The 21,732-nt window shown below is 38.1% G+C and overlaps 1 protein-coding gene across 1 annotated transcript in view; it reads right to left on the bottom strand.

Moving 5' to 3' along the window:
* EVC2 (EvC ciliary complex subunit 2) overlaps positions 1–21,475 on the bottom strand; it is a 52,003-nt gene extending 30,528 nt beyond the window's left edge. The window contains exons 1-7 of the mRNA XM_058804339.1: positions 21,296–21,475; positions 20,696–20,761; positions 17,137–17,323; positions 15,388–15,494; positions 14,243–14,305; positions 10,244–10,378; positions 8,654–8,805 (exon numbers count right to left, since the gene is read on the bottom strand). Coding sequence (XP_058660322.1) covers positions 8,654–8,805; positions 10,244–10,378; positions 14,243–14,305; positions 15,388–15,494; positions 17,137–17,323; positions 20,696–20,761; positions 21,296–21,475 — 890 coding nt within the window. The remainder of the gene's footprint in view (positions 1–8,653; positions 8,806–10,243; positions 10,379–14,242; positions 14,306–15,387; positions 15,495–17,136; positions 17,324–20,695; positions 20,762–21,295) is intronic.
* Between the last annotated feature and the right edge of the window lie 257 nt (positions 21,476–21,732).

The raw sequence follows: 21,732 nt of genomic DNA, 5'->3' as shown, positions 1-21,732 counted from the left end.
TGCATATAAATACATTCTCATTTATCTATAGAGTTAAATTGGAATTATAATTATTCTAATTTCATATACAATGTAACTACTCTAAATTCTACACCTGAACTCAATTTCACACTGGAAAATTCAGTGGATGCTCCTGCATGTCAAATTACATGAATACACAACACTGTATACTTCCGTGTGTGGACCACGTATACACAAATTTCTTTGTGACCTAAAAACATACTTTTAGGGGCTTAAACTCATTCATTTTTTTTGCTTACACTAAATTATTGGCCTAATTTTTCTGCAGAAAAATCTCAGAATAAATTTCAAATCCATAGCAAAGATCTTGGAAAGACTTGCAAGAGAGTGGAATGATACTACATTCAGAATTGTATAAATGAAGATATGAAAATCTAGAAATACTGTGAATTTTGGTCAAACTTTCCTTTCTTTATGAAAGCAAGTAAAGTTTAATTAAAAGTAAACAACTGACATACCATCACTGCCTCCCTGACAGCACAAGAGATGTATTCTCCCCATCCTGAAATTGATGGGGTGGAATTGTTTTCTTACAATGACTCAAATACTTGAAGAGTATTTGGGAGACTGGCTTTGAAATGTAATCATCTACCACAGACTGATTTTCTGTTGCAATTTCCTCCACACCACAGAAACACACTGGTGATGGCTGTCCTCATCATGGCAATCTGCTGCAAGGCTGGCTGGTTGGCTGCAGCTGCTAAACCTCCTCTATTTTACCCCCCCTTCCTCATATACAGGAACAGAAATTCCTGCAATTGAAGTACCATGAGCCTGAAACATTTCTCACAGTAACCTGAAGATCCTCTAAGAGCTAATATTTGCTATAATATCCCCAGGGCAACACAAGCATCCAGCTTCTCTGTCCTGTCTACAGATGGACACTGCAGCTGGAGGCACATGGCTTTCTTGGGGAACATTCATCTACACTCACGGTAAAGTACCTCAGGGCACTGATCCCTGGGCAGAGTCCTTCTTGCTCCAGGAAAGAGGGCAAGTGATGGCAGGATCAAGGTAACAGGATGTGTGTTTTCTCTTAAGTAATTTCGCTTACAGTCTCAGGACTTCTGCTGACGCAGCCAGCAATTATCAAGCTGTTTTTGACAACTTGAAAAAAACAGTTGTGTAAATGCACTTGAACAAAAACAAGGCATCAGAGAATGGGAGCTTTTTGCTATATTATTTCTCTAATGACTGTAAGGCAGTTGTAGGAGGCTTTCCTTCATAGATTCACAAATTCATTACTAGCCTGTAAAATCCAAGCCACCAGATTTATTTTTCTTTTTTACTTCCTGCTTTAAGTTCAGCAGCTCTAATTTAATTGAAGCATATTTGTCTTCTGTGAGAAACATCCTGGCTTTCAAGCATCCCCTAACAAAGAACTAAACATTTTAATCAATTGTTCCACTAGGTAATTTCTCCAAAGAATGCCTCATCCTCAGAATTTTATTAGTTACAACTTTCAACTCTCTTTGTTTGCTGGAACAACAAGTTGCTTAGTCATTGTTTTTCTGTTCTTCAAGCATACAATGATAGATGGCTGCCCCAGCACCCTCTAACCCTTTCTTACTGAGATGTGAAAGACTGAATTCTTCACATCTCCTTGGAAAGTAACACTTCACAGCTCTACCACATTGTTACATAGTTCATAACACATCATTTATTCCTCATCACAAATACAGGAGTTTTTTAAAGCATGCCTCAAAGAAGATTAAGGCTGTTCCTCACCCACTTCCCTGTTATTTTTCCACTGTTCTTCATCAGTGACACCAAGAACGAAAACCAAAATGAAGCACCATCAGAACATTTCCTGTTCTTTCCCTCAGTCTTCCCACAGCACTTCTTCCTACTTGCTGCAAGTCATTACAGACTCAACCTGATTCCATTTCCAGCAAGATTCCCATGCTCCTTTTCACCCTCAAGAACTACAGTACCCCAGTAACTCCACATGATGCAAAATGCAGGAGGAGCAATGGTAATAATCACCTGCTGCTGCTGTCTCAGCAAGTGAATAATGAGGCTCTGGGGATCTCAGGTGTATTTAACCTGCAACTCACACTCTTCATTTTCCTGACAGCACACTGGTGAAGAAGGCAATGGAAGGGAAATTTATGAACTGTTCCACCAAACCAAGGGTATCAGCAGAGAGAAAAATCATTACAAGCCATAGCTCTCCCAGGTCACATCTTTGAAGACAGCACCCACACTATCACCTTTTGGCAGTGGCAGCTGAAGAAAGGTTGTGGCTGGCTCCCTTCATCTGATGTGCCCTGCTTCTGGTCTGTGGGCTTCATACAGCAGCCAGCAGAAATGAGGCAAGCTCATCACACAGATCAGAAACCCTGCTTCAAGCTCTTTACTCAAAACAGAGAGGCTGAGGGCACCCCTTTCATGCTGCTTCACACCAATGGTCAGTAAAGCAGGAATCCTGTACATATAATAAACTGAATGCTTTCATTTGGTTTCATTCAAGTCCCTCAGAAGAACAATATTTACAATCAACCAGATTAAACGTTTCACGCACATAGGGAAAAAAATTCCAGGCTGACACTCGGTCTCCTCCAGCCAAGGTACATTTAATAATTTGCTTTAAATGCTCTGCACTCTGCTTGCTACAGTAATTCATGTTTAAAAGGTCTTGCCTCACTTCCTGAGCATATTCAGCATCATAGAAACATGAAAGCTAATGAAGTACGGGTAGCTGATGGCAACCTATTGATGAAAAAGTTGAAAGCTTTTGTTGGACAAAGCATGCAGAGAAAGGATGAGAACAGTAAGAAAGCAGGTAACACAAAAGGGCAGGGAAGGGAAAGCTGGACTGACACATAGAAAATGAAACTTCAAACAGCAAGTGCAAAGCTTTTTCACTCACTTGAAGAGAAAGAGGTTTTAAAAATCTATTAGAGGGATCTGGAAGGGGAGAATCCCAGACGCCAAACACAGAGAAGTAGAGAGAATTCCTGAGAAAGTGATGTCCTCCACAGACCTAATGAAAGAATACAGGAAAGCAGCTGAGGTCAGGAAACCAAATATAGTTAATTCAAAAAAAGACAGACCAAAACACAACACACTACAAAAAATTGAAACCTCTCATTAATGACCATGTATTTGTGGCTTTAAGTCTTATTATTCAAATTACTTATTATTCAAATCACAGAGAGAATTTTTGAATAGGAGAACTTACAGCTGCTGAATTTAACAGCCCTAAAAATAATTAATGGCTTTCAAACACATTTTAAAAACTAATTCTGAATTTATAAAGTTAAGAAGCTACTGTAATGCAACTTTCTGAAGTCTAAAAGGAAGAGAAGCATTAAACAAATTTCCCTTCGATGACATTTTCTCATGAAAACAGAAAAGCCCGTCATTCTCAGAATGCTCATCTCTCCTCTGCCAATGGAAGCTAATTAGTAGCACACGTATTACAAAAGTATCCAGAGCAGAGTGGAGCTCTGTTGAAGCTGTTTCTGTAAAAGTACTGCTTCAAATACACAAGGCTCCTGAAAAGCATGTAATTAAGTAATTTAGAGACATTTGTGGACACTTTGTCTCCACTGTTTCCACTTCAGCAGTGACTCAGAGCCCTAAGGCACAGCAGCTGGACCAACTCGGGATGGAGAGGAGAAAGGGAAGAGGGAAGGACAGACAGACAGACAAGCACCCCAGCACTGTGGCATCCACTCTTACAGCCAGAGCAGCACATGTCCTGTACCCGTGGGCACAGTGGGTGACGATGAGACAGCTGCAATGAGGAAAGAAATGGGAGGACAATATCCAGACATTATGGGCTATGTTGCCTTGTCACACTTCAGAGGAGTGAAGATGGAGAAAGAGTCAGACAAGAAGAATCACAAAGAAACCAGTTCCTGCAGTGCTGGCTTTAGTCACAGTAAATAAAGAAAGCCAATTTGAGCGTAATGGGCATTAGTGGTCTTCAAAAGCTGTTGATGTGCTGTTTCACAAATTATCCATTTATTGAGGGATTAGTAATACAGTATCAGTAAGCTGGGCTGTCTTTTGGTTTTTAGTCTGTTGTTGTGTTTTCTTGGTGGCTTTTTAAAGAATGTCAATGTGACCCCTCTGTGCAGTCCCATACCTTCCTCCCTTCAACACCTCCCTTCTTTTTCCTTCCTTTGCATTCCATGTTCTTCTGCTGGCTCCAGGCTCAACAGAGGCTGTAAACAATTTAGGGCTGGGATTTACAGAGCTGCAGCACAACAGGGCACAAACCTCTGCAGGAGACTCAAACTGCACTAAAGTAGAAGCAGAGGCAATGGCATGAGGTCTGAACACCCACCCACAGCTACTGACTGCCCAAACCCAAATTCTTCTGGCACTCCTGGGCCACAGTGGGATGTGCTGCATTTCCCTGGTCCCTGCCTGCTGCCAGGCTGTGTTAGCACAGGTCTGAAGAATATTCTGTCATACACCAGAAGCTGAACTGGCCTGCTGCCAGCTCTGAACTGGGGGAGTTCATCCATCAGTCCTGCAGCACTTACACAGCCAAGTGTGAACTCAGCACAGCCCCTGCAGCAGCCTAACAGAGAACACAAACATCAGAGCAGTAAATGAAATTGCTAAGAAAGGTACATGAGCACTATCTAAGGATGATTTCACATGGGTGAGTCACAGGTTAAGTTTAGCTTTCCAGAGGTCAGAATGCTGACAAAAACAAAACCAGGGTTCCTGATATACAGCCAAGAAATAATAACTAAATAAAAAACAGAAAAAGATGAAAAATTGAGCTGAGAGACCAGAAGCTCTTCAGAAAACAAAGGTTCATGAAAACCTGATAGAAAGTCTAAGAATTAGCTCTGGCACCAGTTTCACCTACCAAATTCCTTTAATTCTCCACAGCAATATAAAGAGAGTATTTCAATTCTTACAATTATCTGTTTAGAAAACATTTTTAAAATACAGCATTTAAGAGACTGAGAACCTCTGCATTGCTTGCAGAAAATAAGAAATATGACAAATTGGCGATCTTCAGAAAATCAATTTAAAAAATACATCTACCTATAAATAGTGCTGCTGCAACACAGTTCAGAAAATGGTTATTTCACTCTTTTGCTCAGAAAAGATACTATACAAAAAGAGTGTATGAAAGATTCCAATTCTGCTTCTGCTGAAGTCATTCACACATTTCACCACTGATTTCACAAACACCAACTTCAGCCTGGATACTCAAAAAATAATAAATAAATATTATTGCTATATGCATTATGCATGAATGCCTGAGGAGCTTCCAGCTCTGCTATGATTTCCTCAGATTCTTCTGATCTATCCACACAGGGTGAGTATTCAGATGACAGAAATGGTAGGACATATCAATCTTTATTAAAAATAATATGGAATAAAGCATTAGGAATAGCATAACTCTAAGACTCTCTTCTGGATGAGATAAATTGTTCCAGGTAGACAGCAGAAATGACCCACATAATTCTAAACACTTCATAGTTAGCCAACATCAAAGAAAAGTGGCATTTTTAAGATGAAGAAAGATATGCATTCATCAATTTTAAATTACTTGTTTTCTTCAGCTCCCTAGTCTTACAGGCTCCCATAATATATTAAGCAGTTGATTTCTGATAAAAAAAAAAGTATGGTTTACACACTTGTGAAGTTTCTAGCAGCATTCATAACACAGAACCACAAATGCAGGGTTTGGAGTTCATACCGTGAGCATTCACTGCATCTTATATCAACATGATCACTATTTAGTTCTATTCCTGCATTGTACACATTTCACAAAAAGAGAATACTGAATATGCTCTCCCTTCAAAAATTCTAAAACTTTTAATTATATTCTTTCCAAGTTATGAAAACCAGAAATTTAGCTCCTCGTATTTTTTTTGTACTAACCATGCAACTATTTCTCACCATTTTCAGTGTAGGAATAGTCAAGTCTAGGTGCTATGATCATTTATTCCCCATCCCTGGCAGTGTTCCAAGCCAGGCTGGATAAGCCCTTGAGCAACCTGGTCTGGTGGGAGTTGTCCTTGCTTATGGTGGGGGGCTGGGACTAGAGGATCTCTAAGGTCACTTCCAATCCCTTAATATTCTTAATTCTTACTTTCTATTTAAATTCAAGGTTTAAAAAAATAGAACATTTGTTCCATAGCAAATCAAACTGGTGTGTTCAGCAAGAAAATTAGATTTTAAAAGAAAAAGTGAACTTCTAAGATCATGGTAAATTGGTTTTATTTTTCTATCAAGGCTTTTTGGAGACAGTTTGATACTATTCTCTAGTACATTGGGCTCAGTGTCCTCTACCACAGGAAAAAATCAGCTACAATATACACATATTACTTACTAATTTACTAAAACAATTGGCAGTATGTAGTGTGTACCAGCAAACAGGTACATATTCAGCTAAAGCTTTGACAAGCTCAAGGAAGCACAGCTTACAAAATGAAGATTTAAAAGAAAAGGTGTAGTAGTGAAAAGCCATTTAAAGAAATTAAGTTCTCTTTAACACATTTGTATCTTTTGAGACTATGAGAATGGTCAAGCTCCATCACACTGGACACAAACCCAAATTGCTCAGCTTTCTTCTCATTCTCCTGAAGTCATACAGAAAAAGAGACTCACAAAATTTTTGAGCATGATCTTCTAGTATGCCAGTCAAATATCCAAGTCATATAGCTTCCCCTCATTAGTACTCACTGCCCAGAAACCAATATTCAGTAACACACACAGCAAGGAACCTACTGAGAATAAAAGCCAAGCTATTTTGCTGCATAATGTACATCAAGGATATGACTTATTAAGACAAAATTCACAAAATGAGTAACCAAGAAGCTTCCTTATGAAACATTAAAAGTATGTTTTGTTCTCTAGCCAATCCTCCTGACACTGCAAACTGTCTACACTCCAAAGCTGTCCCTGTTCATAAATACTGAACACATGTTCCTGATGTATCTCCTAAACAATTTGGCACTGTCACTTCTTAGAAGACAGAACACCTTTATGTTGCAAAGAATAAAACAACATGTGGCTCTTACTTTTCAGAGTATTTTTCTCATTTGTATCTGAAAGACTAGAATAATTCCAACCATGAGAGCACAATGAAAAGGATGCTATCAATTATGCTGGCAAGCTTGTATGTGTGTCACATAGACAAAAATGAAACATACCTGCACCAGAACACACAGAAGGGATTACCAAGCTAGCATACAAGCAAGATGATGTTGGTTGGCTGAAAATACCTAACACCCTTTCCATCATCTTTCATTAGCAGGAATCACTCTGACTGTGGACACCTTTGTGGTCTATCTACTATCCTCACCCTGGAAAAGGAAAATATAGCTTAGAAGGTAAAGCAGGTTAGTGAGTGTTGACTAATGGGCATCTACTTTATTCACTGCAATGCTCTACCTCTTTAGAGGTAAACAAAATAGAAACTGAGGAAAGAAAAGGAAGCAAGAGACATATGCACTAACTTTATAAAAACATTAAAAAGCTTCAGCCCCAGACACATATTCAAACAAGATGACAAATCCTGTTTTATAGGTTTAGAAATAAACCTGTTTTATAGGTTTAGAAATAAATAATATTATAAAAATAAACCTTTAGAAAGGTCTGCAAGAATATTTACCTTTTTAATCCATAATGTATCTGAAAATAGTCCAGCCAATTTTTTCAACCTAGCTAGATACTAACTATCCCTGAAATAAATTAATGCTGAAGTGAGCTTAAAAAAATCTTTGATCCTGTTCTTCTTAACAGTCACAAAATTATTTTCAGGATAAGCCTTCTCAAAGCCTGAGTTGCTATACAGTTATAAAAGCAAGCACCTATGTGCAATTTATAGAGATAAGTTCCCAATTAACAGGGAAAGGCAGAAAATAATAATGCTGTTAGTTACCCTTCAAGAAAGAAAATTCCATCCATGGTTCTGTAACTTTTTGGCTTCTACGGACTTTATAGTTGTATATTACTGCCTTTAGCCTCCCTTACCAGGAGGTAATGATAAGACTGCATAAACAACATTTGCTCATCCTCTCATAAGACCTTTTTATAAAACTCAGCTGAAGAACAGATGACCTTTAGCAGTGGCATGTTTCTGTCAAAAAGCCTTTCAACAGTAGCAGGAGTGTTTCTTTGCTCTAGCAAGTGGTCCCAGCAATCATAGGTACATGGTATCTTTCTGGCAGCACTACAAACTGTCACACCTTAGACTCTGATCCAGCTGTTTTCAAAATACTCTGCTGAACAGTAATGCTGGCACTCAGCAGGGGCTCTCTTTTCTAGGACAAAAGCCACCCTTTTGAAAGCAGAATGTGTTAAGCAATAGTAGAGTACTGGGTTTCAGTATTTTCTTGCACACCAAGAAGTTTCCTTTCACATAGTGAACCACAGAGAGACAAAGCAGGGTGTTCATTTGCATTGGAAAACTTGCATGTCTAAGGCCTAGATGGTGTGACTTCTACAAGTGGATCAATATGAAACATAATGGCTCTCCCTTCACATAGATCATTGTCTAAAATAGTTCAAAAACCTAAGGTAGCTCAGTAATATGTGTAAACAAACACCATAAAAAAAAACAATAAAGAGGAGATACTCAAAACATATTCAAAGGTTTGGCTGATGATAAAATAATAAATGTGATGTAATGGCAGTGAATTCTTACTCTTCTAAAGCCTGATGCATGTTCCCAGGTTCTTCAAAGGACAGAATATCAATGATTTGGTCATTCATAATTATATCTTCACTAAAGAGATCACCTGAATTAAATTGAGAAGGCTCCAGTTTGTGATTTTGGCTTAGATCAGGCTGTGTCTCCTACAAAAGAGAAAAAAAGGGAGAAAAAGTAGCAAACTTTAGATTATAAAAGAATGTATAATGAGTGTCTGATCTAATTTTATTGCAGTTTACCTCTGGGTGAGAAGGTTTCTATTTATCATCAAACTGTAAAGCTGCAAAGAGTAGAAAGAGGTGCAATCAGATATGTATCTGAAATCAAATATACTACTTTTGTCTCAGACTGATCTTTGTTAGTATACATCTGATCTGGAATACAGATTAAGAAATGAAGAACACAGAACACTTGTGAAAGTCATCTAGGAAGTTGTCTTCCACTTCAAACTTTCTAGGTAATTAAAAAAATTGCCACACTATACAAATTACCTATGGCAACATTACAGTATTATTAGGTGAACAAGATGGAAAAATGAATCCTATCCATGATGGAAGTGATTTAGTTCACAGAGACTTCAGATTGAGGGCTAACACTATTGTGTAAAAACCCCACTATAAATATCTGCTGCTAGACCAAGATGGACCTTTTTTACTAATTCATTATCACTATTTCTTTTGTATCCTTTTAATTTAAAGAGATTTATTTTTCAAACCTAAAATAAATAAAAGTTACTGATGGTGTGATTTTCAACAGCAGAAAGGCTGTAAGTGATTTGTGAGCTACTCTGGTCAGTCCAGAGGGATGAGAGATCACCACCCTTTTGGCAAATGAGGGGTTCAAAGCTCTCAGCACACCTCTCTTAGGACTGCTCCAATCACTGCAATAGTCTCACTAAGGTCTCTAGCTCCCTCCCAATGAAGTTGTTATACTTTACATAAACACAAAAATAACAGTAAGAATGGCTGGAATTGCACCAACTTGATTAATATCTATCGGATTCTGTATTTTCTTTCTCTGGTGCAATATATACTGAAATACTTAAAAATGGAACAGAGCAATGAAAATACTTCATTCTTAATCCTATCTGCTTTGCTTAATCACTGAAGATATATATTATTGCACATTGAAGAAACTAAGACCAAAACTCAAATCCCTATTCCTGATAATCAGAAAAAAATTGCACCAAAGTTGTTGTGTTCAAATTAAGTTGTCTACTCCCTTGGCAACTTCTTATAACCCATAGACATCCTGCTTCTTATTCTGAGGGATGGAGGGGAGGAAGAGAGAAATATGGAAAGACATGAAAAGGCATAGGGTAATCCCCCTCTGATCTAGAGCCAATATCCAGGTACTGACAGCAGTTTTTTTTTGATCTGGGTATCATTCTTACACTCACCTCTAAACCTGACTGCACTGAAGTTTAGAGGATGTAGAGATTACATTATCTGTGAGCCAAATTCATCACTTGGTGGCTTCTTATTCATCTTCAAAAACTCTTCAGACAATCTTAGCAAGTTAAATCATCACATATGATCAGTGAAAAAAATTAAATAACCTACCCTGACAGACAGTACAACTCACCTGGTTTTTACAACAGAAACTCCATTTTAATATTTGGGTTCGGTAAATGATGAAAAAGACAGCACATGTCAACACAAGGGAAATGAAAAAAGCAATGAAGAATGCTGAAGCACTGATGGCATGGCTGTATAAAATCTGAAATTAAAAGATCATTTATTAAAATGCTATCTTTAATATGTAAAAAGGTCAGATCATAACTGTAATTCAAACACTGTAACTGTAAGCAAACTGTAAATGATTTTTAAATGGCTTCACACAACTTCAGGAATTCTCAGCTCTATGCTCTTACTACATTTTGATGAATATTTTCAAAGAAGTGTGTATTTTCAATAGGTTTCCAAGTCAGCACAGTTTGCTATGTTCACCTTGTCCAAATTCCTGTGAATTTCAAGCAAGAGAACCCCACAGACTAAATTTTTTTGCTTTGACTTTTGGGTGCCCTGTACTTAATAGCTTATTTTCCAAAGCTGCCACTTTCCTAAGAAGTCTCATTGAAATTTCTGGCATTTGATGTTGCTCACAGGCTCTGGAAAGTCAGTCAGATGTTGGCTACTTTAATTAATGGCCATTTATTGATTCAATGAAACTGAGAAAAACCATAGGGAGAAAGTACCAATATGAGTTCAGAATAAACATGCAACTGACACCCACCCAATCAGTGTGCAACCTTGCAGCTTCTGCATTAGCCTGAGTCAGAAAAAGCTGGCATAACCATAAGCCACAAACAACTTTTTAGACCTTTCACTTTAACTCTTAACTTAATCTTTAAACTGAATTGCATTAAAAATTAATTTTTACTTCATGCTCTACGTAGCAAAAGTTAATTCAGTGTTTGTTTAGTTCTATGAGATCTTCCAATGAAAAACATAGCACAGCTATTGGTATAATGTTTCACCACTGATCATTCTGCTGGGGCTAGGAACTGTAAATAATTAACATGCTGCTTGTAAGCTGGGTTTGTTTTTTTCTTGGAACAGAAACCTGACAGCATTCCACAGAGTCAATGGTAATTCTGCATAGGAAATGATATTCAAACATGGCCCACAATTTGAAAATAATTTATTGTAATTTGACACCTCTGTCACATCAGGACTCTGACTGAGATCCCTCCACTTTCAGGGAACAGGAGATGCCACAGATAATACTTAGGAAAAAAAAGCTGCTTTGAAACTCCATCATTTTGTCTGAACCCACTTGCATTTGTCTAATTTCCATGCACTCTGTGAAATTTAAGGATCTCTTGAGGCTTCTGGAGAAAGCAAGGATCTGGTGAGGCTATGGATTTGTGAAGCTGGAAAGAAGCTGCTTTTCTTTTGGTGAAGAAAAAGCACTGGCTCTGGAATGACTGTGCTTCCTAAGAGGTGAGACCCATGGTGGGACAGTCAGTTTGCATGAGGGAAGGCAGTTTGGTCTGTGCTTTCATATTTGAAGAAAATGGGCTCTGGAAGGACAGTCCATGTCATTGGGGGGCTGTCAGTCCAAGCAGAACACAGCAGGTGCTTTAATGCCATCTGAAAGCACCACAGCAGATGGTGCAGGGGAGGTGCCAGAGCCCTGGCTCAAGTCAAGCCCAGTGTTGGCCCTGCAGAATGACCTTCAAACCACAGACACATCAGCAGGCCTGAAAAGCCATTCCTGAAGCCAGCCTCTAAAGCCATCCCAGCAGTGGGAAGAGGCATTACAGGCCCAAGAACTGATATGATCCCACTGCTTTGCATGGTGCTGAGAGAAGCAAGCCTCATGAAAATCAGTGTAAAGGAATTACCATCATCTCTCCCATGCAACAGGCTTAGATGGGAGAGCTTCCCTTTTCACCAGTGTCCCATTCAGCATCAAAGTCCCCCAGCCAAGGGCAGAGGCACAAAGTACTGACAGGCCCTGAAGCACTGTGGCACGGACACTCAGATGAGCAATACTCATATTTTTTTCATAACCCACAAAATTACCTTGTTCCAGGCAAGCAAGCACTTTCTTCCAGTGGCACAGAAGAGAAAGGGTTTGTAAAACTTTAAAGAACAGCATAGTATCTAAGTGTTCAAACAAATCATGTGAAAGCTGATGGGACCAATGTAGCATGACACTGTCATGACCATGTAATTAATTCTTCACTTGTCATTCCCAAATACTGCCCACTTAGTCACATATGTGCCTTGGCTTTAACATATCCATGAACAGGCTTAAATAATTACTTTTAATAAATACATCTGAGATGGAGAGCATTTATGACAGCTGACAATATGAATGAAATAAAATATATCACACCTTCTCCAGCTAATCCTAATTTTCTTGCACAAACTGGTTTCATTCCAAAACACCTCATGTTTGGCCACAGCCCAAAGTCAAATATTATGCATGTGAAACATCATGTTTTAAATAATTCCTAAGCTTTATTTTTTAAAAATTTATGGTATTTTCCACACACTTTTACCACACGTTTTAGTTACAAAGCCTGTTGATTTACTAAGTTCAAATGCAGCTGAGCTAATTTTACTGACCTACAGAAAAGTTCACAAGAACTTTTTGAGGTCCAATATCAAGTTCAAATTGGAAAAAATAACAAGCACAGTAAAAAGGCTTTATTATAATAACAGTTTACAGAAATTTTCATGGTCAGTTGAGATCAATGTAGCTTACAGCCTTGGCTTTAGACATTAGCAACTGCTGCAAATCAATTCATAGCAAATTTTACATGAATTTTACAAATTCATGAGGTTATTTTTCTAACCCAGTCAGCTGCCTCATGGTTTACACCTCTAAGAGTTTCCAAAAAATAGATTTATGGCAAGTCCATTTGTAATTCTTAGCTATACAAATGTCCAATCCTTTTAAATATTACTAGATCTTTACCCAGGGACTATGAGTTCTCTAGCTTATGTATAGTTTTAGTTCCTACCATGTTTAATCATGGCTTTCATTTTAACAGAATGGGCACTTGATCTTCAGTTACAAGAAAGCCAGGTCTGGACACGTTATCTATTACAATAATAAAAGCTGAGAAGGCAGAGATCCCAGCAGAAGAGAATACTGGAACAAGAGGCCCCTGTGCCCAATCTCCCAAAAGATTGCTTATTCTAAAGGCAGAGAGAAGCTCATGGGACAGGTCCATGGAAGGAATGAGTGCTCTAGTCTTCAGGACCTATTCAGGCAAGCCCTATCCACATGCACAGCTACAGCAAAATGTTCTGTGGTGAAACAAACTGTTTGCTTCTGCCTGAACACAAATAATCCCAATACTCTTGCCAACCAAGCCACAGCTTCTTTAAAAACAACCCCTTGCAACAGCAGCCTGTCAAATTAATGAGAGGCTGGGGGAGAGAAACAAGTTCGGGGAAGGGATTACTCTAGCAATAAAACTGATGGATGAAGTAGAGAGTTTTTTAATAAAAAAACTATCTCAAAGAATAATAGTGCTGCAATCAATGTAATTTTGAAGGTTTATTTGGCCTGTTAAAACCTATGTTTCAGAAATACTTCAAAAGCCAAGAACAGAAAGTCATATTGGAAGAATGACTAGTTAAAAAATGAAAGTAAGCATAAACTATGCCACTCTTTCCACAGTTTTATTTGTCAGGCTTGAGTATCAGCATCATACAGAAACCTTTCCTCAACAAGTGGAGGACACTTTTAATCTTTTGTAAAAAAACCCGTTTTCTCATGGTGGTTAGGCACAGCAGCAGGTGAGCATAATCCCCATCACAGTTTCCGATGCCTGGACAATTCTTCAAATGAAAGAACATGGCAAGAAGCATAATGGCATAATGGGATTTTTAGATTTTCTGTACTAAATATTGCTGGTTTAAGACAATAAAAAAGACCCCTTATGTTTAGTCCTGTTTTCTTCTCAAAATCTGAGAAGGCAGAACCTGTGTGTAATTACTAGCCAATAGCTGAGTGATGAGACACAAGTACACATGTACATCCTTAGCTCCTAGGATTTACTTTAGATTGTGCAGAAGTATCAGCAGGAGAGTCAATCTAATATCAAATCATAGAATTTACCTTGGTCTTTTCTTCTTCTGTTATGGTAAGTGATGCTGTCAATGACACAAGATGTGTTTTATTCTGAGAGAGATACAAAAAAATTACCTGTATTAAAAAAAAAAGCAGCAGAATCCACTGGCAAACAGCCTAGAGTCTCTAGAAAAGCTTCTCCTTAGAAGGTTAGCTATACTTCTCATTAAGCTTAAAGCTGAAATAAATCTGATAGGAAAACGCAGTGTACTTAGGGGTAACACTAAAAGACATGAAGCAGCTGCTCTGTGGAATTCACTCCCCCATATCCCAATGCACAAAGTATTACATTTTTCTTTGCCTATAACATCTGGGCTGGCTGAGAATGTACAGAACAGGAGCCACAGTCTCCATAAATCTCTACTTTTACCATGCCATGCCCTGTTTTTTAAAGTTTTCCTCTCTACCGCTCTAGCACCACTCCCATTCACGCAGAACACCTTTTCCTCCAAAACCAAGGAGAAAGGCAATTGAAATGAAAATATAACTGCAGTTTATAATTACATGTAATTATGAAAACTACAGAAAAACCATCAAGTCATATTTAAGAACTGAAAATTTTTACTTTGGCAGAAACCACTTGTCCTGTCTCCTACTCAAAGCCAGGCTAATTCCAGCATTAGAACCAGTTGTTTCAGAACCTGATGCAACAGAATTCTCCAAAGTCAGCAAGGATGGAGATTTGTCAGCTTCTCTGAAAAATCTTTCAGACACAGAAAACTCTTTAAAAGGTGTCTTATGAGCAATGAGATTTTTCCATGGCTGCAACTTTTTTTTTCAGTTATTATAAAAATATGGCAAAACTTTCAATCTCTCTGAGACTTCAGCAATATACATGTAAGTCTGTGGGACATTTATTTCCAGGGCAAATTAATAATCTGCAGAGAAATATGAAAAGTATAAAGAAAGGCTACAAGACAACACACAAAAATACTTTACTTAAGGAGATCTAGGACTTCTTAAGCTATGAAGAATAATTAATGCATTTATAAATTCGTAGTAAACAATCAGAGAGCCCAAGAGTTTCATTTCATTACATGATGGCTTCGTTGTTTAGGGAGTCTAGAACCACCTTGGAGACTAGTTTTTTTACAAAACTTGTGAGGAGCAGAATAAAATTGTGAATAAAATACCTGTGATGAACTGAAAGTTAGCTTCGCAGGCAGTGTCAGGACCCTGCCGTGCCACATTTCTTCTGAATCAAGAAGTGCAGAGTAGTTGATTGCAAAGTGTTCTCCACCTATTAAAACAGGGATATGGAGAGATTTGCTTTCTTCCATGAAGATTTCTCAAAGATCCCTAGGGAAGGCTTGGAACAGCACTGGAGCTTCTCCTTTATGTCACAGCAGATGCCACACATCCAAAGTAGACAGTACACGGCCACCTGAGCTCACCAACATCCTTCATATCTGCTGCCTCTTAAGAATTCAAGCAAATTCAGCCCAGGATCTGGAAACTGCATTAAATGATGCCCTGACCTACCCAAAACCATTAATTTTTGATACCAAAAGTCACATGAGGTTATTTTAAAATATTTTTATTACAAAATGGACTGCCTAAATTTTAACTACTAACTTGTTGATTCTCTCCTTATTGAAACCAAAGAGAAATATGACAGAATTCAGCTGAATTTTCATTCACAATGCACTGAAGTATGGAAAAATTATTATGGCCAAAATTGAGCATGACAAGGTACACACGCAAGGTATGGGCTGACTTCAGCATTAATATAGTCATGACGAAACTTCAAACTATGCAGAAATCTAGTCTGCTGGGGTTTTTTCCACTTCAGTATTTTTCACACTGATTTGTCTGGAAAATCTAGTTTCAACTCCAGATTCAGTAATTATAAATAAATTATTTAGCAGCTCCAATTTGGCTTATCAGATATGAAAGCCATTTTTCTATTCGTTTTCAGGGATAATATATAGTTTCCAGGAAATCTCTGTAGAAAGCCATCAATTTCTTCCCATTTCCAAAAAGACCAGTCCTACAACCTCTGCTCAAACTGCTGTTAACAGGAATGGAGTTTGGCTATCCAATTGCAACCAGACAGCAGCCTCAGGTCTATTTATTTTCCTTTTCTACGTGGAAATCTTTCACCATAAAACTATCATAACCAGAGATACTTCCATCATAAAGAGAAATCAGTGAACACTTCTGAAGCAACTGGAGAAATGCTGTGACTCCCTAAAGAAAGCTGCTAATTTTCAACATGCTTGTGATTAGGAAAATGGAGATGAAGAAATCAAGAAAGAGAAAATTTAATGCATGTGCACTGATTGAACTGCTACCAATTAGAAAAGGAACAATCTGACTTCACAACTGGAAGAGGTTTATTTCTCTATTACTTGCTTTGACTTCATAATTTGTTCAGTTTGGAGAGAACCCATACTGAGAAGAGCTGCCTTATTTCTGGTGAATCATCTTCCCAGTTTGTATGGCCTTTTACAATTCCAATGCACCTCAATACCTGAGCAAGTTGAGCTGCTACACTTGTCTAAAAATGCCTCAAAAATATGATTAAAATGCCTTTTGCAGAAACTTTTAAAAATACCCAAAATTAACACATACAATTGTGAAAGACTCTCTTTCATTTTTGATGGCAACTTTTAAAAAGTAAAGAAGGCTCAGTTCTGTGCCTGGAAGACTGGAAGCAGTTCAAAGGTGGGAGTCAAAATAGCTAACAGTGAGCTGACAGAATTGGAAACTGCAGCCTAAAACCTTTCCCAGACTTTTTCACCTGTATTAACTCATAATCAAACAATTTACACCACTGTAATTAATTCATTAAATAAATAAATACATAAAGAAATACTGTGATTTTAACAGATGCACTCTGACATATTTTATGAGGGGTATTTTACTGCAGATTTTGTTACCTTGCAAGAAACTTTTCCTGTAAATCTGTATGCCATTTGTGGTCTTATTCCCACTGTTTTTTTGAACATGTAGACCAGTGATGTTGTCCATGATGATAAGATCTGTGATGTTTGTTGAGAGCAATGTGTTGGTGTTATTAATCACAAGTGTAATGTATGCAGTTTGAGGGTCATGTTCAACATCCACCTGAAATCAGAAATATTAGTATTAATGGTGCAAGATAGCTGTATGGACATCTTAACAGTAAAATTCATAGCCTTGATTACAAATAAAACTTCATTATTTGTGCAGACTTATTTTTTGAAGGTATTCTGAGTGATTTGCAAATGAAACTACACTCAGTTTGATCTCACATTCCCAGTGAGATTTTAATCTTTGGTATGTCAAGCTGTTGCTTGGAGACAGCGGCAGAAAGCCAGAAGGTGGAAACTCAGCTCATACAGGACCAGAAGCATAATCAAATTCTGAATATCCCCATGATACTGCATACAACACAAAACTGGATCACAACTTTATAACTAGAGTTTGGAAAATTCTTAAATTTTTACCTTTGTACCACAAGGATGTTTTTTTGCAAGCTTCTTCACTGCAAAGTAATTCTCTCCATGCAGTTTTGGGTTCTATTTTCCTTTCTTTCACAGCAACCCCATTCTCTGAAGGACACTGGCTGTCTTGACTTGCCCTTCTCACATGAGGACAGATGGAGCCCCCAGTGAACTTGGGAGTCCATGGCTCTGCTTCCAGTTAGCAGTGATGGTCATACACTAATTACCAATCTCTAGCAACATGCACTCATGTGATTTATTTATTCCACTAAGCCCTTAAGTCTCATTGAGCAAATTATACCCTCTAAATGAAATTATTCAGAGTTGCTTATTGACCTCTCACCTCCCAAACTGCCTTCCTCTGTAACTCATATTAAATTAGAATTGTCTAAATCTTTATAGGATCTATAATACTATGGTGATCTATAGTATATTCATGATGATTTATGAGGTTTAAATAATGACACTAAATTAATAGTCCTTTAACTGACAGAATTATGATTCAGGCCGAACTTTTCTCTTTTTAGATCTTCCTTTGAAGGAAACATCTACACTGTATACGGACACCCGCAAATATAAAATAATAAAGCAGTCCTCATGAAAAATTAGTTCTAAAAATAAGAATTGTGAAAGACTTCATGGTATCCAGAGTCCATGGTATCCATAGGGTTCAATACATGCAGCTATGGTCTCACTGTGCACTGATCTCTGCATTTCTTACTAATTCAGCATAGAACCAGATGACAGTTTTAGAAATTAAGGGATGAAATTCCCAACTATTTATTGTACTAGAAGCTGTAAGCAATGTATAAAAATGTATATATTAATGTATGTGTAAAAATTATTATTATATATTATTAGTTATCTTCCTGAGGAAACCATTGCCGATATCATATGCTTGTATATCATGAGTTACACCCCAGCTTCTGAGAGTTAAAATCAACAAGTATTAAAAATATGCTTTGGTCAGATTTTCTCTCTCCTGGTTTCTGAACTGGCATGATGCAGCCAAGATGCCTTTCAACATTTCATGTGCAATCACAAAGTCTAGATACCTGCTTTAAAAAGCAAAATCAAAATGAAACAAGAAAAAAGTCTCAAAACCCCATTTCTCATTAATATTAAATCCATGTTTTTCATTCCTTATTTTTGACTGGTAATCAGACCTCAGCTCAATTGCAAAGGGGTTGAAAAAATTTGGATTTTTTCCCCTGAAATCAGCAGATGAGAATTAAGCAACAGGTATGGTTTGGCAGTTCACTTCAGGTACCTGGGAGAGTGGTATGAAAGACCACAGCAAGAGCATGGACACGACAAGAGAAAAGAGAGGAGGAAGGAACTGACACAGAAATTGAAAGGAATGGAGGATCCTTGTTAGGAGTAAGTTAGAACAACTAGAAACAGGAAAGAAAGGAGAAAAAAGATTAGGCCTTCCAATGCACGAAGACTTAGGAGATTAAGAAACAAGCCAGGTAAAAGTGTTAGAAGACAATCAATTAAATTTAAAGATTTATTTCAGCTCTGTTAAAGATTATTGTCACTGTGTAGTACTGTTACAGAAAAGTTCACATCATACCATGGAATGAAGCTCTTGAAGAAACACATTTCTGGAAAGAAGGAAGACAATGGGTGCTGGAAGCACTGGTAAAACTTAAACACTTCAGTTTCAATAAGGCTATTTCTACATCAAGATGTTGGAAAGATTCTGATTCCAAGAAGCAAACATGAGACACCTCCATGCTCTGAGGAGCGATTCATTGCAGGAGGAGGAAAATGTGCAAAATGCACTTTTCTCTATTTTAAACAGCTGAAGAGCACCATATGGCCAGTCTGTCTCTTAGCATGAAAGCATTTGTTCACTCAAAATAGGACTGAAGCAGAAGACAATGTAAGCCAAGGAAAATTAAATGTGAACTGCATTTGCAGGTGGAAGACAATCACATATAATTGTACAGTTTTCAGTAATTTACAACTAATAGCACCACAAAAGTATTTTCTGATAAAGACAGCATCTATAACACATTACCTTTAATCTCCTACAGCAGTTATTTTGCAGCTTTTAATGAGCCTGTGTGAGGCTGTTGTAAACAGCAGAAAAAAAGAGATGGGACTGTTTCAAGGCCTGTTCCTGAGAGGCTTTGCCATAAAAACTGGAGATGCACAGACAGAAAAGCAGAAGATTCTTTGTTACTACTTCTATGTCTGAAATGCTTACTTCTCAGCCTCATTAATCATGATATGCTGCCATTTCAATAACAACATCAGAGGTAATTAGCACCATGAGATGTGATGCATATTCAGTCTTCTCTACACAGCTGATCTGGTGAAGGTTATAATGTCACCTCCTCTGTACTGGTTACTGAATCCTCTACCCTCAGGCACCATTTCAGGGGCTGAATTCAGATTGGTCCTAAAGTTGGATGTGTTCTCTCTCTCTCTCCAGGAGACAGCTAAGATGAACTGACTGTAATTATAAAAATTCATACCTGCTTCATCAAGTGCAAAGAAAGAGAAAATAAAAAAGGGGAAAAAAAAGGAAAAATAACAGGAAAAAAAATGAAATGGAAAGTTAAAAAAAACACACAATGGGCCACAGAGGGGTCAGGGCTTCATCCTTCAAAGTCCACACTTGACCCAGGTAGGGCACCAATGGCTGGGCTAGGGGAATATCTCAGAAGGTTTATCTCATCTTGTAAAATTTGTCTATCTCTACCCAGTCTCTTGGCTGATTACTCTGGAGTTATTGGGGTTTGCTCATTTGCAGTTTTAGAAATTGACAGTCAGGTTTTTACTTCATTTTACCACAATCCAAAATGCCCTGAAGCCTGAGATTTCACTGACTTCTGTTTTGAATCAACATTGCAAAAACAATGCCTCTCAGAGAGTGGGACCATTGTAACATCAAAATGCACATATGGCCAAAAACTCAGCATGGGCACAATCAGGTTCCCACTTTTGAAAGATCATTTGGACACAAACTTCCTACCAACAAGAGAAATGTAAGAAAACTTACCATGCCACATTTCTGAAGGGTTATTCCAAATTCAGAAGACACTGACATATTGGACACATCTTCAGGCTAAGGAAGAAGGGGAAAAATCTACATAGTGTATGAAAACACAATTCACAAACTTCAGCAACAAGTTAAATTATGTAAATAAATAAATAATAAAAAAAAATATAGAGGTACCAATTGGCTTCCAATTTAGGAGTTTTGTTATCCCAACAGTTTAATCTTTTTCCTAGTCTAAATGTGTAAAAACTACTTGTTCCCATAAGTATTAGATTAGAATCTTATTGATATATTCATCTTTTGACTATCATGATTCACAAAAAAAACACACTATGCACAAAGTTCATCAGACTATACAGCTTCTTTTCACTACTAAGTTTCCATCAGAATTTACACAGCAATCACACAGCTGTACCTGTCACAGGAATTCTTTGGAAATCCCAAAACTATCTGATGCTGCTGAAGTCAGGTCAAATGAACACAATCATCTGAGACAGAACTAGAAATGTACTAACTGGATAGTAAATTCCCAACATTCAGTTTTACAGAGTTGCTACAACCCTGACAAACACTGAAACTGGCAAAGCATCTGCTACTGACCGGGAGGCGGCTGAGGTCAGACTCCCGTTTGAACAGCACCTTCTTGGTCCAGGAGGGGATCAGGGCGAACAGCGAATGGCTCCAGGGGCTGTCCGGGGCTGCCGAGCTCAGCACCTGGGCAGGGGCTCTGCTGGCCTGAATGGCCTCAGGCAAGGGCACTGCTGAAAACCAAGGCAACATCCAGCATCAGAGCTCAGGCTGGGTCCTGCATGGCAGCCACTTGGTGCAGAGGCCAGCCAGGGAGAGGGCTCAGGCACCAGTGCTCCGTGCGCCTCTCCCAAGGCACTCAAAATCACGACAAGCAACAGAGACTGAGGCCAGCCAGGAAACAGAGATGGGATTTGTCCTGCAAAACCCAGCAGGAGTCAGAAGAAAACTCTTTCCTCCCATATACCCAACAGAAAACTTCCTGCCCTTTAAATGTAAAGTATTTAATG

This window comes from Ammospiza caudacuta, chromosome 4 (assembly GCF_027887145.1).
Source record: "Ammospiza caudacuta isolate bAmmCau1 chromosome 4, bAmmCau1.pri, whole genome shotgun sequence".
Taxonomy (NCBI): Eukaryota; Metazoa; Chordata; class Aves; order Passeriformes; family Passerellidae; genus Ammospiza; species Ammospiza caudacuta.
This window is presented reverse-complemented; position numbering and strand designations above follow the sequence as displayed.